The 26,327-nt window shown below is 36.6% G+C and overlaps 1 protein-coding gene across 1 annotated transcript in view; it reads left to right on the forward strand.

The window, feature by feature from the left end:
- Positions 1–26,327, forward strand: part of LRRK2 (leucine rich repeat kinase 2) — a 68,866-nt gene that overhangs the window by 3,034 nt on the left and 39,505 nt on the right. Inside the window, exons 3-18 of the mRNA XM_054213252.1 lie at positions 1,830–1,936; positions 6,369–6,457; positions 8,405–8,539; positions 10,209–10,343; positions 13,748–13,879; positions 16,386–16,505; positions 17,686–17,810; positions 18,340–18,419; positions 19,278–19,384; positions 21,020–21,149; positions 22,302–22,426; positions 23,388–23,518; positions 23,995–24,139; positions 24,445–24,584; positions 25,942–26,070; positions 26,157–26,327. Of these exons, the coding sequence (XP_054069227.1) occupies positions 1,830–1,936; positions 6,369–6,457; positions 8,405–8,539; positions 10,209–10,343; positions 13,748–13,879; positions 16,386–16,505; positions 17,686–17,810; positions 18,340–18,419; positions 19,278–19,384; positions 21,020–21,149; positions 22,302–22,426; positions 23,388–23,518; positions 23,995–24,139; positions 24,445–24,584; positions 25,942–26,070; positions 26,157–26,327 (2,001 nt within the window). The remainder of the gene's footprint in view (positions 1–1,829; positions 1,937–6,368; positions 6,458–8,404; positions 8,540–10,208; positions 10,344–13,747; positions 13,880–16,385; positions 16,506–17,685; positions 17,811–18,339; positions 18,420–19,277; positions 19,385–21,019; positions 21,150–22,301; positions 22,427–23,387; positions 23,519–23,994; positions 24,140–24,444; positions 24,585–25,941; positions 26,071–26,156) is intronic.

Below are 26,327 nucleotides of genomic sequence, written 5' to 3' on the forward strand. Positions count from 1 at the left end.
AAAAGGAATTGCATACTGTTAAGCTAATTTTCATCAGGTTCTAAATTTTACAAGAACAGTTAGGATGTCATGAAGTGGGACTTTTAAAATCTTTTCTAAGCAACGCACAGTGTATGAATTCATTGTCATCTCTACAGTGTCTTTGCCATGTAGGCTTGAAATTTGTACCTGATTGATTGTCACTGATAAACTCTGTTTTGCTTGGGATATGGAAAATTAGGTAATTAACATATCCTCATGCTCAGGAAGACTGGTGATTGCTAAGACTATTCTGTGTACTTATGTTTAGTCAGGACTCAGTTACAGAGACCGATCTAACCTTCCTGAATGTCCATAGTAATTGGTTTGCAGTCTTATGCAGAGGGAACCAGCTTGCTATCCAAGCAAGAGAAGAGAATGGAAATTGGCTCATGGTCAAGCTCAATCTGGTTGTAATTGTAATTGGCTTAAAACATTTGGGTCTGCAAATCTAAACCAAAACAGAAAAAACCCTACTGCAGATAGCGTGAACTATATAGCCCGTGTAACCAAGTATATGAAAAGTAAAAGCAGAATTCCAGTTCCTAGGGAGCTACATCACTTTTTTCATACTCACCAAAGCCGTCATGAAAGCTGTCTAGATTCAAGCCTATGCTGTTCCTATGGGTGTCTCTACACTACCAGACTTGCAATTTCATGTCTCTAGTCTTGCAGGCTGTAGGGTTACACTTTCCATGAACTTTGCAGTTAAACTCTTCAGAGGTAGCCATTTACATTCCTGTTTTTGGCTGTCCTGTCTTGACCCCTTTGCTTTACATAATACTTCTGCCGAAAACTGATCCAGTTATGCTTATAACTTTTGAGCCATACTTAGATTATCTTCTGTTTTGACCCTATTCTTAAAGCACACAGGCCTACTTCATTATTATTTTTTTTTATATGACCGAGGAAACTTTTATGCCTTGTTTTAATTCCTTTTTGTGAAATCTGCTTCATCTTGACTTTTGACATTTCTCAGTTCACTTCTCTTTCAATACAGCAGGGTTTTCGTGCTCATCAGTTAATTCTTTGTACAGATTTTGCTTACTGCATCCTCACTAAAGCCCATTCAGTCATATCAGCCTGCAGACATTCATAAAAGAGCAGATTTCTCCAATACGGAGACCAAAGAGGAATATTTTTCAGTTTTGGCATCATTTAGAGATGTTTGAAAGTCAAAGAATTTGCACAGGATAGAGCCGGTAGTTATTGAGAACAAATGCATTGTCTTTAATTAATCTTTTATTCCGTGTGATCCCAGAGCTTTCACTGCCTTCATTACCTTTTGAAAGCACACAGTATTGAGGATTGATGTGAGAATATGAAATATATAGTATTGTTTAGGTATCTCATCTCTATTTAAAACATTGAACACCTTTAAAAACCTGTCCTTTCTCCTTACAATTTGCAATTAAATGACAAACTCTTGTGGAAACAGCTGTTCTTCAATAAAGCTGGACTACGTGTAATAGTGCAGTGGTCTTCCCTGGGCCATGATGACATACTATGGATCACATCATATTTTTCTCTCTGTCATCATCTCTTTTAACTGTGTGTCCTTTATCCTCAAGCAGTGCTGAAGGACATTGAGAGTGATGTGTTCCTACAAGCAATGCATTCAGAATCATTAATGTATCTCTTTTACCTCCATCTTTTAACTTTTTATGTCATTTGTCTTGTGTTAATTAATTTTCCCTTATTGATTTAACTAGATAAGTTTTCAGAACATCCGTCTTCCGAAAGCCAAGAATATTAGATGTAAGTTCCAAACAGAATACCTGTTCTAAAATAGCTGCATTTTTGTTTTACAGATGGGCTGGTCACTTCTTTGTAAATTAATAGAAATTTGTCCAAGTACTCTGCAGAACATAGCTCCTAAGGATGTTGGGAAGGACTGGGAAGTACTGGGTGTTCACCAGTAAGTATGTTGTATGCAAAGAGTCTTCCGTAATGCTTGCTTATCATGGCAGCATAGATATGCAATGAAATATAGTTATGTAAAGTTATTACATCAGCTTCTAAATGGTTGAATATTCTTTTGGGTTTCTTCAGCCTTCAGAATGGGAGGCTCACACAAGCAGGGATCTTATCTGTGTGTATAAATACCTGATGGAGAAAGTAAAGGAGATTGAGACAGGCTTTTCTCAGTGGCGCACAGCAACAGGACGAGAAGGAATGGGCACAAATTGAAATATAGGAAATTCCACTTAAACATGAAGAAAAAAACAAGCAAACTTTTGTTTTGAGGTTGATCAAACATGAACAAGTTGCCCGGAGTGGTCGTGAAGTCTGAAGCCTTAGAACTATTCAGAACCTGACTGGACATAGCTCTGAGCAATCAGCTGTAGTTGACCCTGCGGGGGTCAACCTTGAGCAGGGGAGTTGGAATAGGAGACCTCCAGCCGTCCCTGCCAGGCACAGCAATGCTGGGATTCTGTGGTTACCAAGGTCTTCCATTTTAATAGACAGATGCAGTGTTACCTGTATGGTTGTGTGTGTGTGTGTGTTCTTTCCAAATGTGAGGAATTATATCTACAAGCCTAAAGTAGTGTAAAGCAAGAGGAGGGGGTTTTGTCACACCCAATCTTATCATCTAAAAATTAAATGGTGACCCCAGCTACCCGTTGAGGTTGAGTTAATGGACACAATTACCTTCAGAGAGGGTGGTTCATTCTATCTTTTTAGTAAGTTATCCTGGAGCAAATTGTGGTTTGGACTGGCTCGTATCTGTCCATTAACCATCAAGGGAGCCTAAGCAACTGTTTTCTGGATGGCTGTGGTTAGGTGGGATGAAAACCCACATAGGTTAGCTCTATGGTTGTTCCATAGCACAAACGCTAATTGTAGATGTAGGCATGATACAAGTAGGGGTGGTGTTCTCTCACTTGGACAGATTGCCTCATTCAGAGTTGAGAATGACCGCAAGAAGCCACAGCCTTATAACTGCCCTAGTGAATCTGCTTCTGACTTCATAGTCTTCACCATACCCTTCCTTAGAAAGGTTGCTATTGTAAGATCATTTGCATGAAGATGCAGTTTGGTTTTGTGGGGTTTTGTTTGTTTTACAGTGGCTAGAGTACATGGTCAGTGGGTGAATGAACTCCCTTGAAAGAAGCGTTGACAATTTTTGTTAGAAAGCGAAAGTGATTTTGGTTGCTTTTCAGGAGCAAAACATAACTCAGCTGAAGCTGTACAAGCTAGCTGCAATATCTTTGGCAGCTTAAAGGCTTGTGAATCGACTGAGAGTTATTCTGAGAGCTAGAGATATTGCTGTTCATTCTTGGGTCCCAGAAAACTTACTCTTTGGTGCTGAGCTTTCCCAAAACCCTCCCAGAGCCCACACAGTGTGTGCAGTTGAACAAAGCATCCTTTTCAAACTCAAATTTTACTAAAGATCTGTTGATAACATTACTGTACATGATTCCTTCCCACTACCGATATTTTAGCCAGCTGTGTATCCCTGTCAGTTTTCCTTGCTGTGGAAACTTGTTCTTAGTATGGGAGTGGGCTCAGACATTTCTGTCAGTGCCAAAGGCAGAGCAAGCCAGCTAAATTATATCTCAGGTTCCTTGTAGGTGGATTGGACTAGTATTGCAGTGCATCAACACCATAATGAATACATGCTGTTTGCAACAAGGCAGGAAACAGTTATGGTAGATAAGAAAAGATCGGGTTTTTGCAAGAGATTTTCACTTTTGTGTAACTATTTTAGGAGAACAGAAAACTTAAGCTAGAAAAAGCATTTGTTTCTGTCTCTCAACAGTGAGCCAACTTGACCACAATACAGTTGTGTTTACAAACAGTAGTTTGATATTGATATAGGTGTCCTTGACAGACAATGCGATAAATAATTAAATAGTCGCTGTCACTGTGAGGAGAAAGGAAGGAAATGCCTTCAATGTATTTGCATCCTTTCTACAAGCTCAAAGAGACTTCATGAGATGTTTAGTAATCTCTTACATTAAACTCTCAGAGAGTAGATGAGGTTTAAAAAATTTTACATCCTCACTCTTTATTATACTTGAAATGGGAGGGTATATGCAGGGCATTTTCTCCTTGTATTAGACATGCTTTAGTGTGTGATTATTTTACTCTGCAGTATACCGAGCCAGCCCATGTCTTTATGTATCAGCACTTGCCTGAAACAGATCACCCTTTATAAAATGCCCTTTTCCAAAGCAGAGTTACTTCCCCACAGCAGAAATCATGAGCCATTGGTAGACAAGGGAGAGATGTTTAATGGCTTCAGAGTGTTTGATAACTCAGTGAGGTTTTCCATTTATGCAGGGTGTAAGAAGGTCTAAGCCACAGCTACTTATGGGACAAGGAGGTGAAGGAATCTTCACCCCATGTACAGTTTCTGCACATGTATGTACATGCACACACACCTGTAACCACACAATAAAATGCATTAGGAATTCTTAAGACTAGAACACTTTAATCAGGAGGTTAAAGTGGATTTAAGGGTGTCTGTTTAGCTACTCTACCAGCTTGGTTAGGGTGGCTCTGTGTTTTGCTTGATTTGTCACCCTACTACTCAGTCCATACACGTAGGCTGTACGCTGGGTCAAGAATTTACTGCAGGATTGAAAACCCAAATGTCAGCATCTATCCTTGTCTGTGGACTTGTAAGTCCAAAGTGTGCATACAGAAGTTTCAGTGAGGTATCTATACTCAGTTTAAGAAAAAAACCTCTGCATTTAGCTGGATTTTATTTCCCATTCTTAAGACCATCCCACAGAGTATTCTGACTAACCTTAGACTTCAGTAGCGGTTTTGTGTTTATGAGAGTGCAAGTGTGTAAGCAAGTCATGGTTTGTCTGAACAGAAAATATATCTTTTATTGGACTGATACTGTTATAATTTCCTATCTTGCAAAAGGTAATGGATATTATATCTCCCATCAGACTTTGACTGTTATGTGTACTTTGATCATCGTAGCTACAACACTAGCGCTACAACAGAGGAGAAAGAAACTAGCAACATCATAGTACGAGGGGAAAAGAAATAAAACACCGATACATTCATTCTACTTTATAAAGTTTGACTTTAGCAAGGCAAACAACATCATTGCTAGAGCTGGGGAATGAAATTTGGATAAAACTTCAAGTGCTGCTTTTTGTTTTTCAAGACAAGAAAAGTATCTGCTAACATACTGCAACTACTATACAGTCCATTTGTATTAGATATTATATATACAAAGACTGAGATATATTATATATACACGCTTTGAAGATCGTTAAGATTGCAGAGTCAAATTCTCCACAATCATGAAAATAAAAAAAAAGAAGGTTTCTTTAGGGTTTTTTTGTGTTACCCTGTTCATTTTTATTTTGTTTTTAATTACACAGTCTGGGTTTTTTCCTCCTTTTGAGATGTGCTTCATTCAGTGCAAAATCAATGCATATTTATTTTCTGTCGTCATCATTCAGTGTTCAGCCCACTGCTTTATTTACTGTATGTTACTGATACCTTATGTGAACACTGGCCTATTCATTTTCTCCTCAGCTTTTCGTAGTGTTCATCAGTATTGTTTAGAGCTTTTAAAATTTTGTTTATTGAGAAGGTGTTACAGATTTGTGGTAGCTGTTTTACAGATGGTAGTTTGAGCAAAATACGTTAAAAGTATCAACTGAGTTTTGCGTGCCTAGTTTGATACATGCACTGGATTTTTCAGTGTACTTAGCATTGTTTGGCTCTCTGTTTAAAAAGTCAGCTTTGGTTGACTCTGATGAAGCATTTCAGGGGATAGTATCTATGGGTCTCAGTTAGGGCCACCCAGAGAGTAAGGAGTGTGCAATTGGCAGTCTATGACATGGGGTTTTTTAGTGATTTATCCAGCATCACGTAAGTGCTGTCTAGTGGAAACTTAGATAGGATAGAGTTTTTCAAGGTGCTGTTTGAGTTTTTTAGCTGCGATAACTGCTGCTTCTTTTCCAGCAAACCCTTGATCGTTTGCTCTAATTTATCTCTTGCAACAAACAGAACAGTGCCATACTGTCCACAGTCTGCTGCATTCCACAACACTGCTTTCTGTAGAGTAACCCCATCCTGAATGAGACTTGTCCCCTGTAGAATTAACGTATAATTGATTACAAAATCAAAGTAAAATTGATAAATTATACATCATTATTTTAATGAAGTATGAAAATAGTTAAAATGCCAACATTATTTCATTACTAACTTGAAAAACACATAAACTGAAATAAAAGTTTTTGAAAAAAATTAATCAGAAGCTTTTTAAGCTTTTGCTATTTTCTGTATTTTTTAAAGTAAACGTTTGATAAAATTTTGTATATGTTAATATTTCTTCAGCCATAACTCTTTTTTTTTTTTTTTCTTATTTTCAGGCAGATTCTTAAAATGCTTACAGTCCACAAAGGAAATATAAATCTCTCAGTAATAGGACTGAAAGCATTAAATCTACTCCTCATGTCAGGTATTGTATGTTTTACTTTCCTACTTTGTCTAAACCTTTAAAACACAGAACTGTGATATAAAGTGTCTCACTGTACATGCAGGGTCTGATTTTTCTCTTTGTTTTACTCTGTAAAGTCACTTGTCATTTGTACTTGTATACAAAATAACAAGAGTACTGTTTTGCACCTTTTTTACACAGGTAGAAAGGATTCTCCAAATTGCAAGACCGTGAAGAACATGACCAATTAATTTTGCCAAATTGTTATTAGCATAGACACAAATACTCACTGTTAAGTAGATAAGTAAAATAAGTAAGAGTTTATTTTTTCTTACCAAAGTATAAATTTGGCAACATTCTGACTTACTTCCTTTAGTACTGGTTAGTACTTTTGAAAACAGTAAATGATCTCTGACATTATTCTGCTCTGCAGAGACCTGATTTTACCAGGTACTGAGGACTTTTCTCATGATGCTGAAATTCTTGATCTTCTGTTGAAATTAGAGACACCCTAAGGGAGAGATTCTGCTAGTTTTATTCAAGCTACCATATAATATTAGCACAAATTATTGTTAGACTAGGAATGTTTCCATTGATTTTAATGGGCTTTGGAATCAGCCTTATTTACAAACTGAGGATTAAACCTGACTTCAGGTAGTTAAAGCTAATCCAGCCGTCCAAGCTTCTGCTGTAGGCAGTAGGGTGAGACAGGCACTTTCAGAGGATGGCTCATGCTATTCGTTTGTCTATTTTATAAGATCACTTACCCCTTGAACCTGTTTTCCTCTCCCTTTTGATTGTAGAGAGGTCTGGAGGACTAGCTTAAACCAAGTACCTAACTTTGTATCTGCTGCAGTTGGGTAATACAGGTCTTGTTGTAAGGCATTGCACTGTGTGATTAATAATAATAATAGCAAAACCTGACTATTAGTGAGTAACTGTAACCAGCAGCTTCTTTCTTTTATTTGTGAGGTATCATAAAGGGTCCTAAACTGTTGACTATATATTCCAAAACAGTTTATTCCTCACTGCTACTGTTCTCCTCAGCAGTTTATTAACCAAACTTAAATTCTTATTTCAACTACCATACTTCAGAAAAATATATGGAATTTTACCTTGTCAGAAAAATCTCAGTATTCTTTATATGTCTCTAAACTTGAATTGTACTATAGCTGGAGCTGACAGACCAGTGTGAATGCCATGTAGAAAGTTCTTCTCTTTAAAAAAAAAAAAAACCACAAAAAAACCCCCAGCTGCAGCTGAAACACTGGAACAGGCATTATGAATTCTATTGTTATTGCTGTAAGCTTGAAAAATTTTCATGAATATGAATATTTTTGCCTACACATGCTATAGAGAGAGTAATATTTTTTCATAATTTTTTTAATGTCATAAGAGCAACAGTGAGATTGGCTTGTTAGTTCTGTTTCAGGCTGAACAAATGGCTGAGAGAATGAGAACAGGGTTTCTCACTGTTTTTTGATACAGACAGTCTGATTTCGTGGTTTACTGTAGCTGACAGGTACATTTCAAAACCCCTTTTGTTTTCCTCAGGCAGTGTAGTCCTGCCCGCTTTATTCCGTGAACCTTACTTCTTAGTGAAATTTTTCAGCTTGCTATGACTGCAAAAATGGGGCTTTTGGTGGTTTAATTTTCTACCAGTTTAGTGAGTTGAACTGGCTAATTGAGGGATCAGACAATTACCAAAGCAGTGCAAGGTGGGAGGGAAGAGCAGAGAGGAGAAACTGTCTTTTTGGCAGTAATGTTTTAGAACATCTCAGTTTTATTTTAAAGTACTACCTTAGGAGATAACATCTTCATGTGTTATGCAAAAACCTGGATTTGAGTCATCAGAGTAAATTTTAAGGACGGTATTAAAGAATTTTGGATTTAAATGGTTAAGTACAGTGCTTCAATAAAAATGTTGAGAACTAATCAGTGCAACATGTAATCTCTTCTGCTATTCAGACGTTATTGCTTTCCTGCTCTTGGAAGAAGAGGTGGATGTGTTTTCATTGGTATTTAATGCCATGCACACTTTCCCTAAAAATGAAGAGATCCAGCAACATGGATGTAAAGCATTACACACACTTTTTGAGAAAGGTATTTATATCTTTTATTAGATTAGAAAAATGTGTAGGTTGGGAGGGGACTGTAGGTGTTTATTTAACTGTAATAAATGTAATAAATGAATTCTTGCATTCCAAATTCTGTTTTCGGTGTTATATGTGTTAGCACAAAACAGGTTTTCCAAGCAATGTAACAAATCTTCTAAATTAGAGCAACAAATAGGAAATTTTCAAAAAATCAAAATATCTCTCCATTTCTGACTCTAGAGGTAACTGAAAAGATGGGGTTTAATGTTAGTCAGTAACGCTGGAACAGAGAGTAGTGACATTTTATTTTAATTCTCAAAAAACAGGGTTGTTTATTTAAAGACTGGCAAATTTTAGTAACTTGTGAACAATTCCAAAATAAAGCAAAATGTTTGCACTTTAGAAAAACATGTGATTCTTCTTTTAATCATGAGAATGCTAAAATATGAGTACATACATGTATATTCCTGTGTGTCTTCTGAGAAATGGAGTCACCATTTATTGAATTTCTGCAAAATTTTCAGGAACTGCGTGTGTAACGGCCAGAAATCCCACTGTTGTAGCAGCCTTGCTTTGCTTCAAAATAAATATTGAGAAATAACTAGCACTCCTACCAAGTCTGCTGTACTCCTTCGCTTCAAAGATAGTCTCCAATTCTTTAGATTTTTTCTTTCTGGCACCGTTTTATATTGTTTTTTCTAAGTCTTCCTCCCACACGTGTGCCTGGAATTATCTTCTGCATTTCTTTCTCTCTTCTAGTCTCCCTAAATACTTTTGTCCTGGTGTATTTTCTCTTCCATCTCCATAAAGGTCTGAGCTGCTTAGATTTTCTGTGCATGCTTTTTCAAGTGCCTGATTTTTACAGATCTACAGACTGCTCCAGGTACAGACCTGCATACCTTCCTGATGGCAGTGCTAATTTCATAAGTTCTTAGGTTGTCCCTGGCTATTTTTTTCCTGCCTCTGAGCCACCTTGTCAGTTATTGTAATGTGAATGTTTGCCTAGCCTTAGCTTGAACCAGATTCAGAAAACGATTCTGCTCACAAAATGTAAAATGGATTGTTCTTTCTCAACCTGGATCAGTTTCCTTATCTGGTTCATTGCACAGACCTGGTTCATTGCACAGACGTGCAGTTATGTCAGCACAAATGATAGAGGACAGGGATGGAAAAACCTTAAGCCATTATTACAATGAAGGTAAGGTATTATTAAAGCATGGCAGTAGTCTTTATGGAGAGAACTCCATTATAAAAAAAAAAGTTGAGAAGTAAAATAAAATCATGGAGTATGCAAAACGGCATTCTGTCAAATTGTTTTCACTGTATGCTTAGCCTTTCCCTCACTTATATACTGTCTTGGTGAGGGATATCTGAAGTTTATTCTGTGAAAAAGACTAAAAGACTTTTTTTTTAAATGTTGTTTGTTTCATAGGGAAGTATTTAAAAAACTCAGTTACTTAAAGTGTAGACTAGAAAAAGGTCTTTATGAAGTAGCTCAGTTTTTAGTAAAAGGAGTCATAACTGTGAACGGTGTGTATGGAGAATACCTTACTTCTGTGAAACATAGAAAATAAATATAAGGAAACTTGATAAAGACAATTGTCTTTTCTCACATTGTACCAGGATATGAATTATTTCCTCAAAACATACTGTATCTCTCTTGCTTTTCAATTTAGTTCCTGAAGAGCAGCTGACTGAATTTGTTGAAAGCAAAGATCATATGATTATACTGAAAGTATTTAAAGAGTTTCCAGAGAAAGAAGAGGTGATTCTTCCTGCACTGTATTCATTGCATTCCTTAGCTGGTCCAAGTAAGTCCATTATTGGAAGTTATTTTCAACTCCTTATCTCCCATAGCATGCATCAGCTTACCTCAGTTTGCGGTAATCTTTCAGTAATTGTAAAAAATCAGTGAGAACTGGTTTGGAATTGCCAGACAAATTACTTTTCTGTTTTCTTTGGGAAATACTGATTTGTAATTTTTCATGGGAAATTTTCATGTTCAGCCATTCTGATAAAACTGAAATCTCTCATACTGAACAGAAAGAGACTTTCTTCTGCTTGGAGTAAGTGGTAACAAACATGTTCATTATCGTTCTAGCAGTTAAGTTCAGGACCCTGCCCTGTCTTTTTAATGCTTGAAAAATAAGATATATTTATTGACTATTTATTGACTAAACAAATCTTTCAGTAAGTTTGGGTAGCAGGTAAAGAACACCGTCAGCAGAGGCTGTTCCACAAGGGGAAAATCACCCACACAAATCCAGTGGCCAGGGCTGAGAAAAAGTGTCTGGGCTCAGACACCCCACTCTGATCATTCAGTGGTGGCTGCAATGAGGAGCATTGGTAGCACTGCGCACATTATAGAGTCTTACGGTGTCCTCAGGTGTTGTGCAATAAGACTGGAAGAAAATGTCTTCATTATGTCTTGTCTTCTGGTAACAGCAGTCCCTGTTGTGGGCAAGATCAGGTCCTGAGAAATATGGTTGATGATTTGTGTCAATTTGTTGACAGCAATTTGATCTTGTTGACACAGAAAAAGCTCTTGTCAGCTTCCTGCTGCTAGTCACAGCAAAATTGCACAATTTTGGCAAGCATAGAGCAAGGTCCTGCTCTCCATGTGTTCCATGAGGTACATAATGTTGTACTCTTGCAGATGTGGTTGCTCACAAAGCCTTGCTCATACATCCTGTCTGGCTCTATAGGAATCGTGCTGGCCCCATGTATGCCACAAAACAAGAAATAGACTGGTCTGTTCTACATTTCATCAGACTCCAAGCTATATAGTTTCTCGTTCTCAAACTTCTTGCTGTTCCAGTTTGTGCTTAAAAAGTTAAGTGTTCCTTGAGCCAGAAATAATTTTACCCTAGCCCAGAAGTTACTGCCATTTTCTAAGGAATAGGATGCCAGATTGTAAATGCTTTCTAAAATAGTAAATACTTGTAGAAAGCATAACAAGAGAAGGGCATGACAAAGATCTGCTCTAAAGTAGGTATTTATTTTGGGGTTAGCACTCTCGTTTCTGATAAAAAATATTGAAAGTAGACAGAGAAACAGACATAGCTTGCACATGAATGTGCAAAGCTAGGGTACTTTTGCCAGCATTCGTACTCTTGGTCTGTGACATCCCACAATACCTGCAAGAAAATGTATTCCTTTAAGGCCACCATGGAGAAGGTCATTCACTGTAAGTACACACTCTCACTTATCCGCTAGTAAAATGTTTGTCTCCTCATACCCTGAAGTTCAAGTCTCTATTCCAAATGAGTTACATCAAGGATTTGTACCTCACTATACCTTCTTTCACTAATACATATGTAGACTTTGGTCCTGCTCATATGTCATGAGAGATTGAAGGGTAAGAGTTTATTCCAATGCGGTGCAGGAACTCTTTTAAATCTCAGTAGTTTCAATGGAATGAGAAGAGCTTTGCTGCTGACTAGGGGCTGATGGGTCACAGAATGTTAGCTATCTAAATGGTAGTCATTGGCAGCCATTTAGGCTTCTCCTCTGTTTAATGCGGAGAAACAAGCACCTCAAGAGGAAATTTACCTAACCCTAAGAGAGGTATATGTTACAGGTGGGATGAATCACCATACGGAGTCCTCGGATCTCTTCATCAATTGTTGTGAGAACCTAGATGACTAAATTTTGATGGTTAAGATTAAACGAGATCTATTCCACCTCCCCTTCTCTAGCTTGTTCTGGGAACAATTTTAGAATCTTCTAAATATTTTAATATGTTTATAATGTCACCTGTGAAATGATAACTTAATGTGAAGTGATGCAGTACTATTTTGTGGAACATACCTTTAAAAAGGTGTTTTCAGTGGAGAATGACATAAATAAACTGCTGTCATCTTAAAGCATTTTGAATGGTACCTTCCTTCACTATGAAATAGAATGCTTCAGAAATGCTTCCCACTCAGACCTTGCTTTTTCAACTTGCAGAGTGTCATTATTTAATATTCAGATACATATTATTTTGAAGATCTCCTGCTGCTTTGAAAAGACTAATTATCTTTAATAATACAGTTGTGAATATTCCTCTTACGTTGTATAGAGGAAAGCCAAGCTTTTGAAAGAATGATTAAGAAGGTTTGTAGACCTCAGCAGAGTAATGCTAACTCTGTTGGAGTCAGTGACAGCACTCCCTTTCATTTACTGGGGCCAGGATTTTGTCCAAGATTTTTTGGGTTGATATTCTGTCTCACACCCTAGATAGACATACTACAAGGATGCTTTTATACACTGTGTCTTAACTGCCATAATGCTGTTTTGCCTTAAAGTATAGTATGACGGATCGCTCTGTCCTCATTAGGAAAGGATGTATTCTTTTTACTGGCTCATGTGAATGTCTCTTGGTTTCTGTATCTGGCCTGCGTAATAAGCAGTAAATAGGGTGAGGGTGACCAAGCACTGGCACAGGTTGTCCAGAGGCGCTGTGGAATCTCCATCTTTGGAGATACTCAGAAGCCATCTGGCTGCGGTCCTGAGCAGCCTGCTCTAGATGGCCCTGCTTGAGCAGGGGGGTTGTATAAGATGACCTCTTCCAACCTCATCCCTTCTGTGATTCTGTGAAATACAAAATTTGCAACGAATTTCAAAATATTGCAGGAGCATTAGATGAACATTTCTGTACGCTCAGTACACAATAGGCATATGGTAGAACTAATTTAAATTAAAATAATGTGTTGCTAGCCTGCCCCCTAAAAAGAAGGAAAGCTTAGAAGAACATGATTAAATCAATTAAGTTACATTTACTAGCAAAAAACATTTCTAAGTTGTTTCTTAATTGTATGCCCCGGTAATGTTACTGAAATACTGTAAAATGTTTACCTGATCACAGTCATGTTGTAAACATCATTGGTAAGATTGAATTAATATTTATAAAACAATTTGTTCAGCTTTATGAAAAATGTTATATAAGAATAATTTGTGACGAGCTTTCTGTTACATGGCCATGTAAAATGGAACAAATGCACAAATGTTAATACAGACTCTGAACTTAATGACTTATTTCAAAGTGTTGATAGTCATTAATGTCTCCTACGGCAATACCAAGGAAAAAAATGCCATCTTTCTCTCAAGTTGTAAGGCAAAAACTGAAACATAGGCCCAGTTTTCTAAATAAATCTATTTAAATAAAGTCTGAATTAGAATCCAATTAACTTTTTTTTTTCTTACGGAGCGGTTTTTGTTTCTCTTTCTTTAGCCAGCAATGTGGAAGTGCTCATGTCTGGAAATGTTCGCTGCTACAATATTATAGTGGAAATGATGAAAAGCTTCTCCAATAGTGAAACAGTTCAGGAAGTGAGTTGCTGTTTGTTGCATAAGCTTACATTGGGTAAGTTCACAAAGTTTTTTATGGTCAGCTTACTCTGGCTGTGTAAGAGTTGGAGTTATTTGACAGTAAGCGTCACAGGCAACAAGAGAACTACTATTCCAGTTAATCCTCAGGGTGGTGTATAGCTCCATGTCTCTAATGATGTAAACATAGTGAGGTAACACTGGCCACAGTCAATATGGTGTTCTTTTATGTACTTTGGTTGTCTGGGCTTACGTGGGCTAGTGTCACATCAAGAGGAATGATGGTGATTACAAAAAGGGATTTGCTGTGCCTCTTAGCAGCTCTGTACCCTCTCTTGCCACTATAATAAGCTGATCTGAGCAGTTGCCGAGGACCACGTAATAGGAAGTTCGAATGAAAATAAGTAAGTTTTTCCCCCTGCTGCATACAAAAACACTTTGAGTTTTGCCAGAGCAGCTCCCACTCCATGACAGGTTCTTCTTCATCAAGGACTTAGCCAAGGTCTTTCTCATGAGTTAGACTTCCGATTCTTGCAGGTGGTGGCCTGAAGCTACTGCAGATTCTGGTACCAGTGCATGACTCCCCTTAATCAAGTCAGTCCCATTCTTTCACCATCTGTTTCTGCTTCTTCATGCAGATCTTGTAGAAAATACAGATCAAACTTGAGTGCAGCCCAGAGCAACTTCCAGTTCCCCTTCAGAAAGACAAATAAAAATTTCAAGAAAATGTCATGGCCGCTGAGGTGGTATTTGCAGTTTTTTGGCAAGAGGTGATGTTACCCTTGAATGGTTTCCTGTGCAAGGCTGACTGAAGATAGGAAACCAAGCACTTGTGGGGACACAGCAACTCTGTTGACATGCCTTGATCTTGCCTTAAGTGCAACCAGCCTCGTTTCGGTCCCACGTTTGTCATGCACGTATGATGACCAACAAGTAATAGTGGCAGCAAAGCAACCACAAGTTCCATTTCTTCTTTCAGCATAACAGGTGCCCTTCATCTTGATAAGGGGCCAAGTCAGAAGAGTTATGGGAAGAGGTGTCCACAGCACCACACAGTTAAGGAAACAGGTGTGAAATTGCTAGGTGCCCCTGGAACCAGGAATCCAGCCAGTGTGGATTCCCAAATTATTCTGATGGACACTGTCTTCCTAAACCCGTCTTGACTGGCAGTGAAATTGTAAAGTCAGCATCTACTGGCTTCCAAAATCACCATCTTGCTAATCTGGTAATGACTATCCTAGATTTGACTGTCATCAGAATTTTAACTGACTGATACCTGTTTGGCCAGCCACAAGTCCAATGTAATTACTCATCACATAGCCTAAGATTATTAATTTCTGTGAGGTAAGTAACATATTCACAGAAACATACTGTTTCCATTAAAATATGACAAGAAAGAGCAATGCTGATATAACATGACCACACTACTACAGAGTAAGAAAAAAAATACTGTTTCCACTTGTAATAGTTGTTAAGGCCAGGATTTTAGAATGATGAAGCTGGAAAGGACTTGCCTTAAAGTCTGTTCTTAAACATTCTGTTAACTTGGTCTAATCAAACTGAATCATAAAATATTGGGAGAGGTACTTACCTCCCAGTGCTCCAAGTGAAAAATCTAGACTTTGATGGTAGTCAGCACCTGTAGGACTCAGGACCAAAACTAAGCGAAAGAAATGAGGTTAACTTTTCTTCTGTATGTGATTATATTTTTGATGCTAAAATATGTGAGACTTCTTAATTTCATACCTTATCTTTTGAACCTTATCTGAAGGGTTTGAGAAACATCGATACAGATTTTAATTTGACCTTTCACATTGCTAGTGTGATTCTCATTTTTACTCATCAAGAATTAAAAAAACCTGAATATCAAAATAGAAACCATAGCTATCAAACTGTATTTTACAAAGCGAGTGTTGCTGAATTATTTTATGCATAATAACTTGTTTTTACAACAAATGAGAAAGTTATTTTCATTTGCTTGCTTTTTGCAGAATTCCTTGTATTCAAGCTATCATGTAAAACACTGTACAGCCTATGATAAAAGTTATGCTTTAAATGTATTTCTTATCAATAGGTAATTCTTTCTACTATTCCAGAATGTATGTATTCTGTATTTATAATGCTGACCTTGATCTATTTAATGAGGAGGGCATAAACAGGGCAAAACAGGGCTAAACCACTTCCTTGATAGGATAAATCAAATCAGCAGGAATTCAAGACCAGGACAGCATTTGCTTCCGGGCAGGAAGTCTGCAACTAATACACTAACTGTATTTTTCTTATTTTGATGACGATGTGCACTTCATTTTGCATTAAACCTTAGACTTTTGTAAAAATAAACCAAAGAACTTAGATCCCAACTGTTTTTTATCCTTGATCTTTTCTTTCCACAAATAAAACATTGTAGTGTCATGCCCTGTAATAAGAAATCCAACGTTTGCTACAGACCAAGTTTGTGCATTGTGTGCTGAGAAATTTATGTTAAATGCGTGTAAAGCTCTAGATATGTGTTTATATTCATTTAATATCTTATTTATTTTCAGGAAATTTTTTCAATATCCTTGTATTACATAAGGTTCCAGAAGTCATTGTGAAGGCTGTTCAAACATATCCTGAAAATACAAAGTTACAAGCTGCAGCTCTCAGTTGTTTAGCTCTTCTGAGTACGTAAATTCCTTCCTAAATACATAAATAAGTTACTTAATTTGTCTGTCTGCTTGTTAATTTTTTTATACTGTTGCTTTCCTGTAGTCATTCTGAACTCCATTTCTTTAACATGAAAGCCTCTCAGGCAGGATAGCTGTGAGAGAGCTTGATTTCCGACATGCTTACAGTTTGTTTACTGTGATATGTCTGTGTTCGTACCATATGCCTAACACTTTCAGTGTTCAGAGCTGGTAAGTTACGTTGACAGATCTTAACAAAGCAACCAATTTGTTCATAGGCAAATATCGGATAATCCCTACTTAACATAAAATCTCTAGAGATAACAACACTAATTTGATGCTGTGTTTGCCATGTATGACAGTACTCATTATATTGTGGCAGTTGATAGCAAGACCAAATCAATGCACGTGCTTGAGTTCTGAAATCAATTAAAAGATTAAAACTTTTCCTTGAGTGCACTCCAGGTATTATTTTGAAATAGAAGTTAGTTAGCTAGTGGCAAAAAGGTGGGGATCTGATCCTCTTAGTCTTTGAGTAATTGAGTGACTGTTCCATACAAAAGTCAGTAGAAACGCTGTTTCAAACTCCCCAAAAAAGCAAAGATCAGTAGAAATCAATATACACTCCAGTAAGCCTCTGATATTATGGTCAGTGTTGATATACTTTTTTTTTTTCATTAAATGCTGAAAAATCACAGGTATAAAATGATTTCTTTTAAATTACACTGCACTTTCTGGGACCAGATATTTCTCTCTTAACAACTGCCATTTGCGTTTTGTTTTTTAATGGCACTGCTTCAGAGTGTAGATGGATCTGTGATACGTGGTTAATGTGCAAATGAATCACAATTATATTTTATGTCTGTGGTATTCTGTATGTAAATACACCAAAAAAAAAGTAGGTGCAGGTCTTTTCAGAGTCTGAGCATTGACTGATACATAACTATGTACTAATTTACTACACTATAACAAATTATTTCGGTCCCTTTACAACCTTAAAGATGTTTTTCAAATCCGTCACAGAATTTATGTCAAAAGACTTCTCCCTTCCTAGAAAAGGCTAATCCTCCCACTGATTTGTGCACATAGACAGTGTGACCACCTCCACAACTACAGGAAGGTTAAGACATAAGTGTTTTCACAATAACAATTTATTGTAAATATTTTATATTTCAAGCTGAAACAATATTCTTAAACCGAGACTTAGAAGAAAGAAAAGAAGAGGAGGAGGAAGAGAAATTATGCTGGTTGGAAGCATGTTACAGAGCATTAGAACTGCACCGAAAAAACACAGATGTGCTGGTGAGAATTTCTGGATGATGGGGCTATGGAAAGACTGCATTAAATAAAATGTTTAGCAGTATCATTTTCTTTCATATACCCTCAGGCAAACAAGGCCTGGATTAGATTTAGAATAAATCTTACCTTTCTGGCCTTTCTTAGCTTTGTTCACCTCAACTGTTTTCAGTTACTCCTTTGGATCAAATGTAGGTAATTAAGATGAGACTTGTTACCTGAAACTTTGGCCATTGAGAGAATGTTGTTTATTGGTCTCCTCTGTATACAGCAGCAAAACACAACAGAAGAATTAATCTTGGCCTAAAATAGGTTTCAAAATGCAAATCAAATGAAGAGAATGTGGCACATGTTTGTAACTCAGACCTATTCCAGCTATGAAGAATGTGACAAGTACACAAGTTGTTGTATTTCTACATAAAGCACCTTGTCATGAACTAAAAAGCAGTAAAACTATTTAAATTTTTTCATATATTTTTTATATTCTAAAGGCATATTTTCGTGATCCTTTTGTCTCCTCTTCGTTTTTATTTAGGAGGCTGCATGCTGGGCTTTGAAAAATCTGTTTCTGTATCAACGCAACCTTCATGAGAAGATTGGAGATGGAGATAATCAGTCAGTGTTAATATCTTGAACTGTATTTTTGTAAATGAAAAAAATGAAAGCCTACTATTAGGCCATTTGGGGTTTCATGTTTCAGTTCTTTTTATTTTTCTTTCTTGTTGTCTAATATATGATGAAATGCATCAACAACACTTGGGAAAGTTTCTTTCTTGAAAAGTGTGCTAACCTTGACTCAGGCAAAATTGCAAGTGTTTTAATAAAGGGTCAGAACATAGCCTTATAGAGCTAATTTTTAAAGTTCGTAAGGAATTACATCATCAGTTGCAGCAAGGATAGGGAGGATTAAAGAATGTAAGAGTATGGAAAATGGAGAAGATTAAGATATCTAGTAGAATCATAGAATGGTTAGAGTTGGAAGGGACCTTAAAGATCATCTAGTTCCAGTCCTCCTGCTGTGGGCAGAGACACCTCCCACTAGACCAGGTGGAAGTAGTATGGAAAAGCAGTGGTCATTTTCCCACAGATCAGATGAAAGGGTATAGTAGAGGGGGTGCTGTCTCATCAGGGAGAATCTAGTCATGGGTAAGACACAGATTTTCATTTTACTTAAACTATTTCTCAGAGTTGCTTAAAATTTTAATCATTCAAATTTTAGTAAGTGTCTTTTATACCCCTTTGTGGACCTCAGGTCACTTGGAAAGCATGGTTCCAAGTGAATTCAGTGAGATTCAGAGTAGGCTAATTTGCAAAGGACTTTCCATCTTGCTCTAGAAAAATATTAGAAGCCAAATACAATCATCTGAAAATTTAATTATGTCACTTAATACCTTTTTAGGAAATTGAACTACAGTTATGAAGTAACTGCTTTAATATGGTCAATGTGCAGTGATTTGTTTCTCTCTGTGAAAGGTTCCCAATACACAGAGCAGTGATGCTCTCCATGCTGATGCACAGCTCTTCAAAAGAAGTGTTTCAGGCAGCTGCTAGTACCTTGGCAATTTTGTCACAACAAAATGGTAAGGGAATTTAATTATCTTTGCTTTCTAATTCAGCAGAAAGTTATTGCTGTAATATTAAAGAATATTTGATGTGTTGTATGAATACGATGTTCCTCAGAATTAGAATATTATGCAGTTGTGTTTAGTCTGAAAAAGCTATTGTTGGCTAGTATCAGAGAGAGTATGTGGAAGTAAAGAGCTCTTTGCCAGCTTACGTGTTGCAATTGCTATTTTTTGGAGCAGGAGGCATGAAAAGACTGTGTTCTCTTTGTATGCTTGTTTAAACATCACACATTTGAATTTCGTCAAGAGCAGCATTTGTTGAAAATCACGTGAGTAAGGATTACAGCCCAACAGATACCATTTTCTTGCTTAACACAGGGGATTTAAGCAGTCCTGTTGACTTCGGTGAATCAAACCATTTGTAGAAAGTTAAGCATGTGCATAACAGTTTTCAAGATTGCTTTAGTCCTGATCGTGTCCCTAAATATGGCTTCCTAACTTTTTTCAATTTGTAGACCCCCTCAAAATTTTTCAGTGGAGATGTGGACCCCTGGGTAGAGTGTTTAAGCCTACTGACAGTTGGCCTGCTTTTATTAAATACCTTTCTCAGAACCCTTTGAAATTATTATGGACCTCAAGTGATCTGTAGACTGCACATTGAAAACCACTGGCTAGATAGGAGGATAAAGACTAGCAGTTAATTAACGTTCTCTAGGTGAGAAAGCATTGTTTTAACACTAGGTTACTGAGCCATCCAAGTACATAAAACCTAACAATTAAAAGGTTTTATAGTTACTTACGAGTTAAATATGTATCTATATTGAGAAATAGATCTCATAAATTTATGCATAGTGTTATAATATATTATGCCAGGTACTTTCATAACATGTTACTGACAGGTGGGCCTCTGATTCCCTTTGAAAATCTAAAGCAAATTTTCTTTTTCTTTTTTTCATTTTTTTCCCACTAAATGACTGTACTTACACCAGAAATGACAGACATAAAGAAGCTTAGTAAAACCCTCTGGTACAATGCGATATTGCTTGAATTAACCATTTGAAATGAATGTACTGAACTGGGAATGACAAGAATTGGTGGTAGTTACCATGATAAGTAGAATATTTTTATAGCATTCTGAGCTGTATTGGTTACAGTTATAGCTACAACATGTGCTTGGGCATTTGATTTTTTTTTAAACTCAATTAACAAAGTAAATATAAATATAGTTTCATTTTTGAACCCTTATTTTGGAAGTTAGAAGGTTTTTTGAAAATTTTAAATTCTGGCTTTCCTACATGACCACAGAGTGCAATTAAGAGGAAAAATGGTTTAAGAATAAACATTTTTGAAAATAAAAGCAAAGCTGTACATTCTCCTTCCCTTAAGTTAACTTTATGTAAGTAAAATTAGCAAATGTTACTAAACTTATTAGGCATTCAGGAATTATAATGCTTTTGATTAAGCTATACAAACAGAAGTCAGCTTCAGCTCAAATTGTTTCCCATTCTAATTTATGCTTCTATAACATATGTGTCTGGTGAGGAAAAGAATTTTAAAAAGGGGGGAAAAAGGTTAGCAGTTCTGTTTTTGAGAACTATGCATAAAGAGAGAGAGGTTTACTTACAGGATGCTTGCTATTTTGTGTTGTAGTAAATATTAGGAAGACACTTTTGGCTAAAGGAATACATATGAATGTTTTGGATATAATGAGGAAACATCCACATTCTCCTGAAGTGGCTGAAAGTGCCTGCAGAATTCTGAATCATGTTTTCGAAGGAAGGTAATATACTTAGAAATACGTGGCCACTTCCAAAGTGAAGGTTTGTGAGATTCAGTGCTGTAATTGATTACGTTTAAATTATTGACTGTTTCACTGCTACTAAAATTGACCACAGGCTGACAGCCCTGTTCAGGACATTGAATTTCATAAGCCCTGTGGTCAGCTGCCCAGCTGGAGATGTGTAGGGAGCTGCACCTTCTTCCCCTCATGGTTCTTGAGCAGGGAGGTTTGAATAAACTATCATTAGCTGGTGTCCCATCCTGTTAGCCACACTGAATTCCGAGAGCTAAGAAATTTCCCACAATATTAGCTCTGATTGTTAAAATAACATTAATATTACTTTTGTGTTGGCTTTTGCAAATGCTCTAGAACATGACTGTAAACTAAACTTGTGACTCGTAAATACTAGTATACAGGGTGGGAACGTTATTCCAGGTGTCTTGCCAAGTTTTTCCAGCCTTCCCTGAAACCTTTATATATGCTAAGCTGTCTGTGAAAAAATGACAGACTCAAGATATAGTCACAGAATTTCTTATGAATAATTTCATTTTATAAAGAAAAAAATCTCAAAACTTCCATAAACGTGTTCACAGGAAATATTATAAAATGAAAGGAGAAAATAAACTTAAAAATGAATCAGTGGTGCTTGGCTGCTGCCATTTCTAGAGACGCTAATGACAGAGAGATTTTTTTTTTTTCTTCAAGATTAGAACCTAACATGATTGATATTTTTCTCTTTATTCTACAAGTATCTGACAATTTGTCAGTACTTTATGACAGTTGTGGAGCACCAAAGTAAGGAAGATGTGTCTTTTCACATATCCGGACTGGAATCAAAGTGAAAATATGAAGCCACCACTCACCCTGAATGAAATATTTTATTCTCTATGTATGGCTGTTCTGGACTGGATTGAAAATTACTTCTCAGCAGTCTAGAATGGAATTAGTTGCATAGACTGAATTAATGAAGTGGCATGAAAATAATATATTTGCTATAATGAAGAAAAGTACCATAGTTTAGTTTGTATTGCATAGCTCAAGCCAGACTGACAGTGTTCTAAAGGGTTATCTCACAGTATTAATTAAGGAAACAAATACATGTAAAATTTAGAAATGCATTCTCTTTATTTGTTTTATAAACAATATTTTCAGTTTCCCTCATCTGGATATAATGACAGTAGCTGCATCAGAAGTTGTAAAAGCCATGAGGAAACACGAAAAATCACTGTCTGTACAACTGGAAGCACTTCGAGTCCTTTTACAGTTTATGATGCCTGGTAAGTCATCCAAAAATATAATCACTGTGGCATCATACACTGAATCAGAGAATAGAATTAGATAGCTGGGTTTTAGCTCTGAAACTAGTAACTTGGCTAACATTCACATTTTCAGTTTCCTTCTAGTCTTTGAATATAACCTAATACTTCCTTTTTTTTTTCAATAAAGAGCGGGATTAAGACTTGATATGTGTATTCTAACATGTAGGCAAGGCGCTTTTTTTGCGAGCATCCTGGAATTGAGGCCCTTCTAAAGCATAATCAAACAAAGAGAGAGCCAACTGGATGTTGGAACTTGCAGGTTAATTGGGGAATAAAAAGTAATTCATGGGGAAAATAGTAATCAGAACAAATATGAATGCTTGAAGTGACTTTTAAAGGATTTCTGCGTACTTTCTGTAGTGCCACTTGACTGCAAGTGCCAACGGCTACAAGAAAGGTAAATCTGAAAGACCTTTCTATGTTCTTTTGTTTGTACTCATCCTCCACTTACGTCATCTGTGGGTAAAATTTGTCCTGTGATGTGCTGCCAAGTGAGAAAGGGCAACTAGTTTACAACTTCTCTATAGTGTCTCCTTTCCAGAAGGAAGAGGCATTCTGAAGTAGGTATCAGGAACACCATGAAACCCCGTAGCTCAAAAGAGTGAAATATTGCAATGTACCTTAAGCAAAATTCTTTGGCATGATTTTGCATTTTCACGGTAAGCAGTGGGCAAACATATGGTGAAATCATTTCAAAACACAATGTACTCACGCTACAATGTAAATCTAGAGAGACTCCAGTCTCTGTAACTACAGCATTCTGAAAATATTGTAAGTTCTGAAATACGCCCTCTGAATCAGTTGTTGAAACCTGCGTGTTCAATTCAATTGTTATATTGGATTAATAATATTGGGTTAATACTGGGGGGAATATTAAATCTTCTGTTTGCCTGAGGAAGGCTGTTTTCCATTGTTGCAGATACAAAGAATGACCAGAATGGTTCTTCCAGAGATGTGGGAGATGCTGCTTTCGCACTTACAGTAAAAGTCATTAAAAGCCAGTGTCTGTTGGAGGGAACTCATTCTCTGGTGCTTAATGCTTTGAACAGGGTATAGTTAAAGCTTTATTCTAATGAATCTTGTCACTATTTTACACTTGCAGTGGTGAATCATTTGTAAGTTTTAGTTCCACGTTGATTTTCCTATTGATTTGATAGAATTAATCTTAACTCCTGCATTTCATCTATCATTTGTGTTTCCTTCTTACTTTCTGTTCTGGAGTGTATTTGATGATCCTTTATACAGTAACTCTAAAGGATATTTATAAAAGCAAGGCAAATTTTTTTGCAAGCATACACTTTGTTTGTGATTTTTTAATGGACTAGTTTATACATGAAGAGTGTCCTCATACTTACACCTCAGCTACACATAGAACTGAGTGGTTCTTTAATATAATTTCACATACTTTAGGAACAACAACTGCTTGTTCTGAAAGAACAACTTTAAGAACAAGCAACTCTTCTGTTGATGTTGTAAGCAGAAAAAAATTGATCTGATTTTATATTTATATTATATTTCTCCATTAGTTTATTGGAAATCCGAGCATTCAGAAGTGTGGATTAAAACTTCTTGCTTCTGTGTCTGAGTGCACTGGTGCACTAGAAATTTTAACCCAGCAAGGAGCTACTGACACTGTGCTTCACAGCCTCCAGATGTTTCCAGACGAACAAGGTAGGGAAGGTATTTTGTTAGTTGAATGTGAATGATATAGTAGGAGGGGCTGGTGAACCATAGAAGCTGTAACCCATCTATTACACTTGTTAACAGTGGATGTGATGTAGGTTACATGGCAAGAAAAGGCTGCAGTACCACATAGTCCTCAGGTTCACCCACTTTTTAGTTATGCCTGGCCCTGTAATAGCTTATGCAAATAACTTTCTGGAATATTAGTAATATAACACAACTTAGATTGTGGGTTTATTCCACTCAGAATGTCTGAATAATCAACATTATTAACCTTTCTTTTTTACTTCTAGACATACAGTGTTTGGGTTTGAGTCTTCTGCGCTCTTTGATTACAAGAAAGAGTTTATGTATTGCAACTATGCATGTCCTGTCAACAGTTCTAGTTTCTACTCTGCGGAGATTTAAAGAAGTCACTGAAATCCAGATGCATGTACGTGTTATTTCTGCATACAAAGATGGAAGTGAAAGGCAAAATTTTAGAAACTAATTATTTTAATGTAGTTACATTTGAAGTATAATTCCTTATTTTAATTACTTCATTTTGATTTTATTGCAATTACTAGATTAATTTAAGCCTTTAAAATTAAACCAATATGTTCGCTGAAGAGATGGCTTTCTTGGAGGCATATATTCAATCCAGAATACGTAAGCATAGGTTTAGGTGTTTAATACTTCTGAGATCTGCAAACTAGAACAAATTTCTCAGTCATGGTCCATCATTCAGTCTATATCCATTTAATGAAGTAACTGTCATTATAGTACTGATTGCCCTTTTTTGAAAAGTAATAGAAAATAACTTACTTCCCAGCCCTGTCACTAGCAATAAGCCTGGTGTAGGAATGCTGTATTTAAGAAGGATATTACTGGAATACTGTGTCAGACTTCGGGTCTACTTCTGAATGTGGAAGGAGAGTTCTTATTCTGTCTGCAAACACACGTTGAGTCCTCCTTGTGTGAAAGTTCTGTTTCCTCTGCTTCAGAAGCGTTTCCTGTTTGTTGCAAGTTTCATTTTTCTAGCAGAATGGAGCTTGCCTGTGAGATCAGCTTCCTGTGAGAGTCTCCGTACTTCTGTTTCAGATCAATATGGAAATATCACAAGTACAGCCTCCCTTCTTTACTGCTCTTTTCCCCCAACCTTTCCAAGTTTAGCTTAGCAAGCAGTGTGGAGAGAAATCAAAATAATGTGGTGGAATAAGAAAGTTCCTTAAAGTGATATAGTCCCAATTAGGTTTGGACAAAGAGTCCATAATTTACCCAGTGCACCCTTCTAGGTGAACTTTACTTGCAGAATCACAGGATAGTTTTGTATTTCTTTTTAGTTTTTAGATATATCTGTAGAGTTTTTCATTTAGCCTATATATTTTTTCAAATTCAAGGATTACAGAGCAATGCATTGGGATAGGGGATGCATCTTCATCCCATATCCTTAGAAGGAGATTGTTTCCTCTGTATGTTTTCAGGAAATCATGAGTATGTTTGTCACTACCAGGCAGGATGTTGTCAGATATTTTGGTGCATAATTTGGCTTTTCAAAGTGTCAGTTAATATCTGTTTAAGTGGGTCAGCTAAACAAGCGTGAAACTACAGCTATATAACACAGAGACACTAGGTGTTCTGCCTTCTTTCCTGATCTTCTCCAATTTGTGAATTATTGCGTGTTTAAAAGCAGGACAAAAAAAATTAAAGCACATATCTTTTGGTTGAAATTTGATTTTGTTGCATGACCTGTTCTAAAATGACACTTTTTAACACTGTACTTATTTCAATCTTCTTGTTTGCGTTCTTAGGGATTTCATGCAATCTTGTCAATTCTTGGTTTGTCACCTTGTTTTGCAAAGCTGCTGGTACATGAATCATTTGACGCAGTCATTTTCTACCAGATGTCTATGTGTTTCACTGACCAGCGAGATCGACAGGTATCTTTTTTCTTTTGAGAGCTCCACAGCTAAAAAATTGTGGTGCTTTTTTTGTCCTAACTTTCATTGTTTGTCTTCCCATTCAGTTTCAAAGCCTCTGTTGTAGATGCTTTGCTAAAATAGCTGAAAATGATGATTTAAAAAATATGATGCTGGAAAAAGCATGTATTGAGTACAATAGTATTATGGCTGAATGTTTACTTCTACTGGGAGCTGATATTAATAAGAAGACAAAGACAAATTCTTTGATCTATCAG

Source organism: Rissa tridactyla, chromosome 1 (genome assembly GCF_028500815.1).
Source record: "Rissa tridactyla isolate bRisTri1 chromosome 1, bRisTri1.patW.cur.20221130, whole genome shotgun sequence".
NCBI classification, from domain to species: domain Eukaryota; kingdom Metazoa; phylum Chordata; class Aves; order Charadriiformes; family Laridae; genus Rissa; species Rissa tridactyla.